This window comes from Gymnogyps californianus, chromosome 6 (genome assembly GCF_018139145.2).
Source record: "Gymnogyps californianus isolate 813 chromosome 6, ASM1813914v2, whole genome shotgun sequence".
Classification (NCBI taxonomy): Eukaryota; Metazoa; Chordata; class Aves; order Accipitriformes; family Cathartidae; genus Gymnogyps; species Gymnogyps californianus.
In genome coordinates this window covers 33862339-33876579 of record NC_059476.1, presented here as the reverse complement: position 1 = coordinate 33876579, position 14241 = coordinate 33862339, and the positions used below count along the sequence as shown (strand labels likewise).

General features: G+C 41.7%; 1 protein-coding gene across 1 annotated transcript in view; it reads left to right on the top strand.

Annotated features, from left to right (window-relative positions):
- ANK3 (ankyrin 3) overlaps positions 1–14241 on the top strand; it is a 210925-nt gene that overhangs the window by 129726 nt on the left and 66958 nt on the right. Inside the window, exons 24-25 of the mRNA XM_050899157.1 lie at positions 7029–7152; positions 10085–10187. Coding sequence (XP_050755114.1) covers positions 7029–7152; positions 10085–10187 — 227 coding nt within the window. The remainder of the gene's footprint in view (positions 1–7028; positions 7153–10084; positions 10188–14241) is intronic.

Here is a 14241-nt window from a genome sequence, read left to right as displayed (position 1 = left end):
TACTCCCAATTTTTTAATCAGATTGCCTCCACTTTCCTGGAATAGTCCTTTTGCTGCTGCTTCTATAAAGTGCAGAAGTGTTTTATTATTGTAACTGAAAAATTAAATGTTAAACGAAAGAGTCAAATATCAAAACATTTTAGAAGAAACAGCTGATAGGAAAGTGAATGGCAGAAGGAATGAGTTTGTTGTTGTTGTTGTTTAAAATTCTGATGTGAATTCAGCTCTGAAATGGTTGATTTACATTGATAGTGGACCCTTAGCCTGGAAAGAAGTATTTTCAGATTTAGGTTTTGGTTTTTTTTTTTAATAATATTTCAGTCATGACATTCAGTAAAAACACATCGATTACTTTTGTCCTGAATAAAGAAGGTGTTGCATTGGATTCAACATGTTGGTGTTTGTTAGTATTAAGGAAGTACCTTGTAGCTGAGATTTCATCTGTGTCATCCTGCAGAGTGACATGAAATCTGTGAGTGGCAATAAAGCACTCTGTTTTCAGTGCCTCTAAATAAATCTCCTGAGCTATGGGCACTAGCAACCTGCCTGTCCAGCTCACTCCTTGGTGCTGGGCAGGTTGACATGGCTTCAGTGGTCCCCAAGTATTTAAAACTCCTTTGGCAACTGCTTCCCTCCCCTCTACCAACATCCCGTTAGGTCAGACCTCCCCTGGTTTGGATGTGCAGGAGTCTGTGCGAATTTCACCAGAAGCTGCAGGTTTCCAGAGGCCTCAGTGGGATTAGGTTCCCAGGTGACATTCAGAAACAGGAAAGTCTTGAGTTGATGAAGAGGATGACAGTGTCCTGAAGGTGTTTTTGTGAGTCCCGATTCACTTGCATTAGAGCTGCGGTTTTTTCTTCTCTAGTAGGAAAACAAGTGACTGGGTTCAATTTTCTTGTCCTCCTTTAGTTAATCTCTTTCTTCATCCCTAGTGATATATTTACTTTTAATTTTTATAGCATTTAAGCAGTAAGGTGTAAAAGATATTTAGCTAAGTTCATTGTGTGCAGCTCTTGTTTAATTCATGCATTGAGGCTTTTGGTTTGTGTTCAGTTTGTCATTGTGTTCCCATTGCTGCAGTTCCAAATGGATAGTGTTCTTATCATACACTTGTGTTTTCCAAATAACTCTCTTAGGCTATTGTACTGCTCAAAATACTGTATTGTTTTAACTGACTGGAACATTGATGCATAATAGTGGTAATTAATAGAGCAGTAACTATTGCTGTATCCCACTGCACAGCATGTGGCGAGGTACAGATGAGAAATACTCCTATATGGAATCTGAATATTGGAACCAAAGATGTAAAATGTGTCCTTTAATGTACGGGATCATTTTTAAGGCCAAATCTGTGGAAGGCTTTTATAGTCACTGACTCTCAGTTTAACAACAACCAAACCAAACTGAAAATTAAAAATGCAGGTAATACAATTGATTCCTTGCCTAGAGACTGTATTTTGCACCCGTGTTGTTAGTATGGGAGCTAAGAGACTGGTTTATATATAACAGGGTCATTTTCAAACCTAACACTGAAAGGGAGCTCTCAAATCAAATAATAGGTATTTTATTAATCTATGCTGATGCATTCCAGTGTGCAAGGCATGTGATGAAGTACAGGCTTTGAGGTGATAACCACTGGCCTATCTCTCTTTCCTGACTTGCTCATCTGTAAAGACATACCTGACGCCCATCCCCACAACTCCTCAATGTTGATAGGGTGTTTATATACAGTGCATCCACTTACGCCAGTCGAAATAAATATGTTCAAGATGGTAATGCACTCTGACAAATCTCATAGTCAGCGAGCTGATTTCCAAGTGAGAGAAGGGCACAAATTTACCACCCAAATCCGAGCTCTCCCTCACTTGGCTAACATTCATGTCATCAGCCAAAAATCTTCAGTGAGAGAAACTTGTTTAATGATTTCTCAATATGCCACAATCCTCAAGGTTTCTCTCATAAGAGAGATTGAAGCCTTGGAAAGTAGTCTCAGAGCTCAGAGACAAATGTCAGGAAACTGTTTCCTTGTGTTTATGTCTTGCTGTGCCCGCTAAATAAGTATTTACATGGAAATGGTGTAATTTCTCTTCCCCGCCGAGGACAGTTTGGTTTGGAGTCAGACTGGTTGAGAGGAGAGATCTTTTCTTCCTTTTCCTAGACTACTCTGGCAAATCTGCCCAAATGAGGTCACGTTCTGGGAAACTGCTACACCACAAAAAAGAAATGGTGTTTTTTTGAAAGATGTTAACGTGATTTTGTGGGAAAAAAATGAAGGCTCATCTTCGTACGTAGCAGAAAGTTTGTAGAAGAATACAGGGCAATTCCAATGCACACTGAACGTGCTCTGCTTTTATTTTTAAAGAGATTGCAAATCCTATAAATGTGAAACCTGAGACTGCAAGAACTGGGTCTTTCCTCTTACCATCTCCAGATGTGAGCTTGCACCCCACGCCCTGTGCAGCTGGGAGCCCCAGTGGTGCGCCCTGTGGCCACAGGGCTGGTGGGGAGCTGGGAATCAGCCATGGTAAAGCACAACCCGAGCCGTCTGCGGGAGGCCTGGAGGGAACCCCCTCCTCTGCAGTTGCATGCTCAGCCTCAGAGCATCCCTCCAGGCGGGTGCAAGTGCTTTAATCTGGGGGAGGAAGCTGGAGCCCTGCTGCGACTGCCACAACCCAGCAATGAGCTCCGTCACACCAGCCCCCCCAAAAGCTGCCGCTGCTGTCCCAGAGGCGAAGGGACAGCAAGCAATGGAAGCTGATACAAAGAGGGATGAGACTATGTGAGCAGCAACGGGGGAAAAAAAATCCAAACCAAAAAACAGTTCAGGTGTTGAGAATTTAGACAGTCATTGTCAAGAGAGACTTATTGTTGAGCTTTTAATTTTTTTGGTTTGGTCTTCAGTAGATAACAAACTTTTGGGTGTAAATAAGGACACTGTTTTAAACCCATTTAATGGAGATTCCTCTCTCAGTAGGAGTAAGTATCATGCTAATCAATCCCTGGCAGGTCAGACAGATGTCCTAACAGGACATGAGTGCACACTGCCTGATCCATGAGTAGGTGCTGAGATGCAGTTTAAGTGCATTTAAGACAGGTCAGGGGATCCCCATGCACGAAAGTCTGTTATTGATCATTTTAGGAGGGGTTGATTTATTATATTTTTATGCTCAGAGTTTTCTGAGTTTCTTTGTGTCCATAAAATTTTACAGATTCATAAAAGTTTCAGTGGTTTGGGATTGGCTTTTCTCCATACTTGTGGGAAACCAAAACCTTGGCTACAACTAGAAGCATCCTGCTTTTCCCTGTGGCTGTACCTCTTCTGCCATCAGGCAGCTCTGGACAGGCTGTGACGAGGGAGTGGCAAAAGCTTCAGGGATCTTTAGCAAAGCCAATGACAAATGCCCATTTGGATCCCAGGCTATGATTAAATTTTGTTTGGGACTTTTCCCAAGCCACATGATGCCTTCTCTCCTGCTGCCAGAGAGCCTATATTTCTCACTGGCCTCTAAAAAGAGTGCCTATCCTGTGCTCTTGCAGTTCCCAGCTGTAGGAGACACGCTGAGGGACCAGAAAAATGGGGAAAACATGGGAAAAGGTGACAAAGGTGACAAGAGGTACTGAAAAGCTTCTCGGGGAGAAAAGAGTAAAGAGAGTAGGGCTGTCGACCCAGAAAAAAAAAAAGCTGAATGAGAGATAGGCTAGAACGTATAAAATAGTGAGTGGCAAAGTGAACAGTAATGCTTGCTGCCTCTCCAGAAGTCCAAGAATAGGGGGCATCGGTGAAACTAGCAAGAGGCAGATTCAGCTTAAAAGGGCTGCTCTTCCTGCAACAGGTAGTTGAATTGTGTGACTCCTTGCACACATCCTTGGTGTGGGGAACACAAAAAGTTTACACAAGGTCAAAGTGTAACTGGAAGAATTTAAAAAGGGAGTAAAAATACCTGTTCATGACTATCCAAACCTCTTGCAGGTTTAGAAAATATGTGCTTAAATCACTGCCAGCTAGAAAAATGTCCCGGAAGACTTCCACTGTTTCATGTTCTCATATTCTTCTGTGAAGTATGGCTGCTGTCAGAGACAGGGTATACTAGAACTGATGGGCCTTTGCTTTGACCTACTGCCGCTATTCTTTCCTGGATTTTGAACAGTTTCCTATACTTGTGATAGCTATGTTTGCCCACTGTTAACACAGACATTATCTTTCTTCGACATATCATGAAGGGAATGATGGCAATTGCAGCAAAGCAATGCAGTATTCTCTTTCTTTGGTGTTTTTTCGTCGGTGCCTCACTTTTTTTGGCATTTCTCTATTGTTTGTGTTCAGAGATTAATTTTGTCTTCACTTTTCCATGGGACCTCTCTCTGCAGGAATAGTGTGCTGTGAGCAAACACTGTGCTTGTTACCTGAAACGCAGAGGATTAGGCTGTGGCACCTAATTAAACAGAGTGGGATTGCTGAAACGTGCACCACCCATTTTGCTCCAGCCTCCCACGATCACAAAACAATGTCTGGAATTCTTTGAAATTACCACTCCTAGATGCAGCTTTTTCTTTGATGAGAGCATTTCATCTGAGTAATCCTGCTCTGGCTGGATTAGCTGCAGAGCCGGATAACATCTAATGTATTTTGCAGCTCAACTGGGATAGTTTTTTGTCATTCTCCACCTTGCCTTTGACAAATGATGCTCCTAAAGGAAACGCCTCATCTGTTCCTTACAGTGGCGCAGCGCTTATCTTCAGGTGCTGAAAGGGCAGAAGTTTCCAAATTTACTGGCCCGGTTGGTAGCTGCTTAAAGTTGCCCGTGTATCTCACCCTCTCTGGGCCACTTCATCGCCTCCCAAGCTGCAGTCCGTTTGTCTCAAGCTCCTGAATTTTCTCTCGGGACACAAGCACCCCACGCTGGAGGGCGGGGAGGGAGCGGGGGCAGCGCCCAGACCCCGCCGTTGGCACCCACGGGGCAGCTGGGGCTCAGCTCGCGCCTGTGCCCCCCGGGGATGGCCGCGGGGAGCGGGGGGAGGAGGGCGGGCGGAGCGGAGCGCAGCGCCCTTCCCCGCAGCCCGGCAGCCCCGCGCTCCCTGCTCAGCCCCGGGATCAAGTTACAGAAAAACTACACCCTCGCAGCACCCCTATTTACATACAAATAACTGGAGTGCCTGCATTTATGTCACCATTCAAGAGGCTTGCCAAGGGAGGCTGTAATCCAATCAGCAGAAGGTTTAAAGGGATGTCTGCAGAGTGATTAAAAGGGGACTTTTTTTTTCCTAAACTGTAGTCATTATTTTTCATTTTGTTTCATATTTGCAAAGAACTTTGATCTGAGTTGAGAGGACAAAGATGCACATGTCCTAAAATACATACGAAGAGATCAAGATGTTAAGAAGATCTCAGTTGTTGTGTGGAAAGCGAATATGACCCACAGGGATTAGTTTGCTTGTGCTGGTTTGGAGATTAACTCTAAATCACTGCTTAAGGACTAATAGGACTAATAGGAATTCTTGGAAACACCAGGGAAAAAATTCTTATAGACCAGACTGGTGAAAATGGCTTTCCAAAACAGTAAGACTTTTTAAAGTTTAACTTAATATATAATGTTTCTGTTTCTGGTTTTTTGAATGCTTTCTGGTATATTATGAACATTTTAGCTTTTAAACTGTTACTTAAAATACTGGTTGTTGCTGGGCTAGAGGAGAAAGTTGGTCTGTTTGTTTGCCGTTTGCAAAGCAGTAGCTGAAGGGGTATTTTTAGAATTGATTGTTAGTTTAAAACCAGAGCTCGCCTGTGGTTTCCCGAGTTAAGTGAATGGAAACTAGTTTAAACTCCTTGAATGAAAGGGGGAAACGTATAGCTGGGGTTGCGGAGTCACTTACCTTCGAGAACACGCTCTTAAACTTCTCTGTTGTGCAACTTTTACACACCTAAAACGCGTTCACAACAAAGGAGGAGAGCGTGGATGTCGGCAAGTAATGAGCTTACAGGGAGCTCTCTCTGCTCTGTGTTGTTGAGGGAACAGGGAAAAAAAAATCCTACAACCGCAAAAGGCATATTTTGGACTTGCTCTGTCAATGCAGGAATGTAGGTTTGCATGATGTAATGGTATGCAAATGCTCCCAGCGAGAGTGAGCTGCTCCGTTAACCCTTTGCGGCGTCTGCCCTCCTCTCCCAAGATTTAACTTTCCTTCCTTTCATTTTCGCGAAAAAACCTAATCGTCTACTTCTCTGTCGATGTCCGCGTATCCCATACGTCTGGCGTTTCCCGGTGGGTTAACCGTATCGCTTCGGTGGGTTTTGGCTGCCAGGCTCTCCGGGCGGCAGCGCTTGTTCGGCGCAAGGCTTTGTTCTGCTCCCGCGGGGCTGTGCCGGAGCCCTGCCCTCGCCCCCCACCGGGCTGTGCAGTGAAGAGGCTGTGCTCACAAAGTACTCACCTTCAGAAAAGCAGCCTGGGAGTGTGAAGCAGCTCATTAAAAAAAAAAAAAAAAAAAAAAAAAAATCCCCTCTTACGTTCAAACTTGCAAAAGTTATTGAGAAATACCTAAGGTGGAAGGCGGGCCTCTTCTTTTAGTCAGCGTCCATTCAGGCTTGCTGCACTTTTCAGTACTGGTGGGCAAACAGGCTGTCTCTTACAGCCAGGTTTGTTTGGGTTTTTTTTGCATACAGAATAACCTAACTTCAGTTTGTCAGCTCGGGCTTTTTGGTAAGGAAAGCAAAAGTGAGTGTAATGGTGCAAAGTACAGAAGAACCCTTTAGCTTGCTTAAATGATTGGGCAAAAGTCAACCCTCGTATAACTTTATTGGATTTACGTCAAGGTGGAGTTTTGCTTCTTACATTTTCCCCCTAATAAAATTATTTTCTCAGGCCCATTCAGAGGGTGGATAATTGACGCACTACATGGAAAGAGCCTTAGGGAATGTGGGGGTGACGGGATTGATTCCTTGTTGGCGAGCAGAGAAGGGCGTTATGACTTACTAAGCACACAAACATTTACAATACATCTAGCTTCTGATTTCAGCCTGGCTTTTGTACTGGCAGGTGAGGATGCAATGACAGGTGATACGGACAAATACCTCGGACCCCAGGATCTGAAAGAGCTGGGAGATGATTCTTTGCCTGCTGAAGGATACATGGGCTTTAGCCTGGGAGCCCGCTCCGCCAGGTATTGTATTTGCTGTTTCTCGTGTTTGCGTGTCACCACAGTTACAAGTTTTTACGATCTAAGCGCACTCTTTCACACCAAGCTGGAGTCTGTTTCGAAACAAAGTAAAGGGGGTGTACTTCCGTGTTATGAAAATACTGCGCCTTTACAGCATATGTTCATTGCAGTTTTATTTCATATTCTTTATTCATGTTGGCTTCTTATGGCAATGATACAGAAAACTAACTATTCACTTTTTCTGGTATCTGCTCATGCTCTGAACATCTCTAAGGCACCTCTTTGCTAGCAGTTTGCAACTGATCTAGAACAGCCAGCAAAAACAGGTTTCTTTTCACTACTGCTGGTCGGATTGATACTCACATTAGAGTGTTCCTTAATGGATTAATTTAGCCAAAGAATGTAAATGCCAGAAAAACTGAATGACAATCATTTTGCTGTTTTGGTGCTTTTGTTTCTCTAAAGGTGCTAGTGAGTAATCCAACTGAGATAACCAATATTAAAGAAAAATACTCCCAAAAATAAAAAAGCAGGTGTACCCTAAATTTGTTGCAGGGTTTCATTTGACAGGGAATGGATTATGTGTTACAGAAAACAGGCCAAATTTTCTGTGAACCTGATAAAATATTGTAAACTTAATATATCATCTGACTAATGTTGATTTCAACTCAGGTGTTTCTAGATCAATGTTTTAGATTTCATTTTTGAATCTTACTAAAGCCTGCAATGTGTGTTGCTCAAAACAATTAAAGCTGTATGAGTATGAGCAGAGATTACTTCCATAGTTGTGGATTTGCAGTGTATTTACTGACAGTTGAATCGTACTGAAGCTAATAATTAAACCTTATAAGCTGGAGCCCTGAGGACTTTTTCCTATGCTGTTGTTTAAAGATCTGTTTTAAAAAGTGAGTTCATTGTCTAACAGCAAATGGCAACTCCCGTAAGGTAAAGCTTAGATGTCTACCCTTCAGTCTTATTTGTTATGGTCGCATTAGAAATGCAAGCATGCAGTGCAAATTTGCTCTTTAGTAGTGCCCAGCCATGTTTTGCTTCACTTACAATTTTTGGGTAAGTTAAGAAGTATTTATGTGATAATACATTCACAAGGAATGCCAAAATGCGCTTAAATAGTCCACTAGCTACCAAATCAGCAAAACAGATCTGAAGGGAGAATCTTATGTTTTTGTAAAGTTAATTAACAGAGCTGACCTGCTGCTTTTAAACAGAAGTTGACATAAGCGAGGTCATCATACAGCACTATCAGATGTGGTCAGTCCTGAAGCACCGCAATGATGGTGGAGAGGGAGTGCGCTTTGTATACAGAGCTGGGCACTGATTTACAGGACACCTTTTACTCATTACAGTACTCTTCCCGCACATGTCGAAATTCTCACTGTGCAGGTGAGAGAGCAGAATTTTGGTCAAGATCTGTTAGGTAGATCTGAGGGTTCAACCTCATGTTACATTTTCTGTGAGAGAAATCTAATATTCCCATGCTTCTGATTTTAGCAGTGCCATTACTATTTGTTGCTGCGTAACTCATTTTTTACGTTGTACATGTTATGCTCAGAGGAGACAAATACAGTGTTTTTCCTGTGGAATATTTTATTTAGCAGAGAGTATTCTGTGGATGTATCTTACTACTGATTCTGAGTGTAACATTAAGAAATAAACACATTAAATATATGAGCCATCCAGCCATAACATCTTGCTTTTCCTGTCTGATTCTTTGCTTTCTATTTCTCCTGTTTCTTTTCCACTGTAAATTGCTTTAGTCCAAAAGTCAGGTAAGAAGGCATGGCATCGTGTTACATCTTTCTGCTGCTGCCATTGCTCATCTTCATTTTATTCCGCATTGGAAAGTGACATGCTTTTATTTTTGGGCAGGGGGGTGGGCTCAGCCTTAGAGAATATCCCTCTGTTATAACAAATATAACTTGATTTCTTTGTGCCCTTTGTTATGTAAAAGTCTGCTTAACATATGCCTACAGTGTGTAATTAAGATCCTAGTTCTGCTTCCAGCACAAGGAGGAACGTGTGCTAAGGGACTAGAAAAGTTCGATTAGCAACTACAAAATGCATGAAACAAGTTGTAGAGTTTTGAGTCTGAAAAGTGTTGCTAGTTCAGAAGTGTAATATGTTGTTGGATGTTGCTTTTTATTAATTCACGTTTTCTACTACTTTATTTTTTGTCACGTAGCAAGCATGTCTAGGCCTGCAGCATGTTTTTAGCACATACCGTAATGTATCTTCCAGGGTTAAGTGTAACACACTCCTACGTTGATTTAATTGCAACACATTCAGAAGGATCATAGTTATTTCTAAATAGTCTAACATGCACAAAATAATCGCCAGAGCATTGGAATCTGTATTTAATCATCAATAAGCAAATTTCTTTTCTTTTTTCTTTAATTTCAAAATTATTATCCTTTTTTCTAACTAAATGAATAACTAGGGTGTTTATAACAAAGTCAAAAGTGGTTCAGCCACAGAGAATGACAGCATATAAAACTTGCTCTTAGTTAAACCTGCTTCAGCAATCTGAGCCAAATGGGCAGGCGCTGTAACCTACCCACAGCTCCCCTGGGACCTGCCCTCATGGGTCTCCTTTCAGGATTAGGGCGTGAAGACGTTTATCAAAGTTCATCTAAATACTTGAATATACTTTTCTAGATTTATTCAAAAGACACGGCATCACTGCTAAGGCAGTAAACATCTGTTGTGATTTTGCTTATGTATATTGTAGGGAAGGGGATATTTAACTACAGTCAAATACTTATTATTCCATTTTTTCCCTTGTATTTATTTCACAGATTATGTATATTTTGCCATCTTATGCTATCCCTGGAAGTTGCATGTATTAATTTTTTTATTTTTATTTTTTGTTCATCTCATTGTCATCTGCACTTTCTATGATAAATGGTAAATACAACAGCCTCCGCTCCTTCAGTTCGGATAGGTCCTACACGCTGAACAGAAGTTCTTATGCCCGAGACAGTATGATGATTGAAGAACTGCTGGTACCAGCAAAGGATCAGGTATGTGCTGCGTCTCTGCCACCAGGTATTCGTGCTTCATATTTATAGGGGGTGACAGTCTGCACCCCTCAGCCGTGCTTGCAGAGACTATCGCTACTCTCTTAACTATGGAAAAGGGAGAATAAAGGAGCTGAGAGAAAGAAATTGTAGGTTTACCACACTGTGGTTTTGATCCTGCAAGAGACAGGGTGATGGGCTCCCTGTCCCACCCCAAAAGAGTCTTTAAGGGAGCAGTTACGTTTCTGAGTATGGGGTTGTCCATTGAAGTCAATGGGAGCATCTGTAAGCTTGACGTTACGTGTGTCCTTAGAGCGCTTTGATAAGCTGGGAGCAACGTGTTTTACACTAAGCAACCTCTGTATGTACTGTATAGCCCGGGGATTACGTTTGCCCGTTCTGTCCGCATGGAGGGGACTCCAACTGCTGTCCTTGTTTTTCCACCCTTGGGAAGAATTTGGCATTATAAAGATTAAGCTATTCTGCACTAGCCAGTTTATGTATCTTCCAAACATTTGTGCAATGACTAATACAACAAAAGCAGAATCTTTTGACCTGATTATAGCGTGGGAAAGTCTTTCCAAAAGCTAATGCTGGAGATGATGGGGTCTTGTATGCTTTGTTTGTGAGTTCCTCAGCATTTTGCTTGGTAGACTTGCTTCAGATTTTCAAATCTAACTGAATTACTCGAGAGTTTCTTGATACACAGAAGCCAGAGATCTGCTAGGAAGTTGAATAAAAATTCACACAGAAATCTTTACTTGGGAATTAAAGGACTGTGGAATGGAACTGTTGTTTATGTCCTGGAAGAACATAAGGTGGGTTGTAATGAAACAGAGGGTTTCTGCTGCCGTTTTCACAGAGGTACCTTTCAGCAGCGGCAAGTATTCCTGCACGGAAGGTTATTGATCTCAGAGGATGCTTTTGTGGGGGAAAGGGTTCACAGAGCAGGACTCACGTGTTTTAAACCTTGATTGTATTAGTCTGTAAATTCTAGTGTAGTATAAGTTATCCAGTTTTACTACAGCTTATTCTAGTGTAGTATAAGTTATCCAGTTTTACTACAGCTTTTGCACAGTTTTAGTAGCATTATGACAATGGCAGAAATTGGATTCTGTCTTTAGCAACTTATTATTAGGTTGTTAATTTCAAGTGAAATGCTGTAAACCTGCAATAACCTTGATTCGCAACAGCCAGCTAGGGAGAGTTTCTGAACACTACATACGTAGCAGTAATTTTGTTGCTTTTGTTTGTTTTGAAGTCAGAAAATAAAATCTGCAACTATTGGCACTGGGAACAAAAAATGATAGTTCAGGTCTGAGAACCTAAAGTTACTCTAACGCTTCCTACTCCTAAGCCTTTGTTAAGCCTTCTTGATGTGATGGAAATTTCAGAGGAGAGGAAAGCTCTTCAGTCTGAGAACATATTACATTGTTTTATGATTCTGGCCATTTTTGTGACTACCATTGAAGTAGATGGCATTGATTTAGCAGCTAGGGTGCATTTGATCACATAACAAGACTTAAAACCAGCACTATGCTGAATAACTCCTAAAGAACATTGTCCAAAGTGTGCACCGTTAACCTGTTTTGTATTACAAAATTCCACTAGAACAATAAGAATTACTTATCTGTACATGGAGGTGTTGCAGTGACACCACATCTTGTGCAGGAGCTCTACTTTAGGGCAAACTTCATATTCTCTACAAGTGGTCATGGACCTCCGCTTTCTGGAGGATCTCTTGCAGTGCTGGCTCTTGAGCTGAGAAGGCAACAAATACAAAAACTTTCTAGTGCTGGTGCTGAGCAGTAGTGTAGGCTATTTTCATTGCATTTATAGTCTTCATATTTTTGTGATTCCAGCTTTTGTCCAGGAATGATTGTGCAATTATTGCAGTTCAGTGCTGGTCCAAATTTGTTACGTAAAATGAAGCCGGACTCGGAGGCCTGGCTGACAGTCTAGTTGTAAATGTTATTCTAATCTTAATCCTCTAGACAAACTTCAAGTTTCTCAAGTCCAGGAGGGGGTCAGGAATGGTGAAGGTGGTAGTGGAAAAAAAAGTCAGTCCTGTCTTGAGAGGTTAGCAAAACCATGATCCTCTGAAAAAGAAATGACAGTAAAGGAGCAAACTATCTTCATAAAAAAGGGAGCGCAGCTAAAATTTTCTGCTATGGCTTCTGCAAACCTCAAAGTCCTGACAAAAAAATATATCCATCCTCTGCAATTCCTGTGTTCTTCAGCCCAACCCAGACCTATGGTGGTAAGCTTTACAGGTCTTTGGCTGAAGCAGGAGGAGTGCATTTGGGAGATAAAGAATATCCCTGCCTCTCTTCTTCCCATCCCTCCCTCTATACGTTACTGAGCTTCTAGATAATCTCTGCTATGGCAGTAGAAAGCAGGGGAAAAAACCACCTTGTGTTCCAGCAATGGAATTCACAGGAACAAAGATCATTGTGGGTCAAAACCAATATCCTAAAAGTCCCTCTGGAAACTGATAGGAGTTAAGGCTGGTTTGGGGTATCACACTGCTTTGAAGGAGTGAGCCATTGCCTATCTGTATATTCCATTTCTCTTCTTTTGTAAAGCTCAGACCTGTCTGGAGTTCATGGCAACACCAAAGTCTCAGAGTAAAGGGAATTAATTTTATCACAAATATGAGTATGTAAGAGAGTAAGGGGCACTGAACCTGACTGCTAGCATGATGTGTTGGGTATTAGAGAAGGATTTCTAATAATTACCTGAGAAGTAGCGATATTCTCCATTGTTTGCATTCGGTGGTTTATTGCTGACCCTGTTCAACAGGGAAGTCTGAGACCAGGCCATACTGTGCCTCATAACCTGGCTGGAGCAAAGTTAAAATTCCTGTGTCCTGGTGCGTTACCATGGACGCAGCAACTCAGACCAAATCCGAATGACTTTCTCTGTGGAATAATTTACATTAGCCTCTGAATTTAATCAGCCAGAGGCAGGATGAATCAGGCTGTCCATTACATAGCAGCTTGCTGAATCTCTTCTGTCTGGATAAATTCATCTGGGAGGAAGCATAAATTCTTCTGTTTGCTGAACTCTGATATTACACAGCCTGGATATTCAGTTATGCAACCAGCAGGATCCTTGCCAGCAGAACCATCAGTATTTTTATGCATGCATTTGCATCTAACGATGCCACGCCCTTTAGAAATGCATATTTAATCTCCCTTGGTCCAGGGAGGGAACACTGGGACCTGACCAAACACAGGATGAATCCTGTGATTTGATGTCACTGATGATGTACCATCTTCTGGACTGCTTATATTGCAACTTACACAGGAAGATTTTTTTTTTTGCCTGCCTGGAAAATCCAACACCTCAACAGACTGACAAAATGAGATCAACAGATGTGTGCTGCATGCAAGATGCATGTGTCCAGCTATTAGCTTTTCCTACTCTGTTTCTCTGCCAAAATTATTGGCTGCAGGCTTTGTGCTTTTGCTGGCTGTAAATATGTCCAAAAGATCTCTTTAGAGTGCACTTTGTCAGAAAGGAATGCATCAAAAAATACAGTCACCTGATATACAGACAGTATCTCAGGACAAAGGAATAGACCAAGGAACCTACATGTATGTAGGTAAACCTACAGCAACTTCGTGAGTGTAGTAGCACCTCTATCTAGCATAGATTATTTTAAAGCAGTGGCATTTCCTTAGAAATTATTTGGCCCTACGTTTAGTTTTCTGTATCGCACTGCTGAAGGAACTTTACCATTTTTCATCTGTTATAGTAAACATGATCCCATGTTTCTTTGTTGATGTATGTGTCCTGGTGCATGCCTGGACCTCAGTGCAGTGACACTGTTATGGCTTAGCAGGCATTTGAATGACAAACACTAAATTGTGTTGTTCTTTTTTACACATTTCTTATGTTTCTTTATTTTGTCCTATTTTTGATGATAATGTTAATCACTGAGCAAAGGAATAAATTTATTTTTGTTTATCTAAATTTTTACAACATCTGAGATCAATTGTCTGGATCTTACACTGTTTGGTATCACAAGTAATAATGTACTGAGTATGAGCTC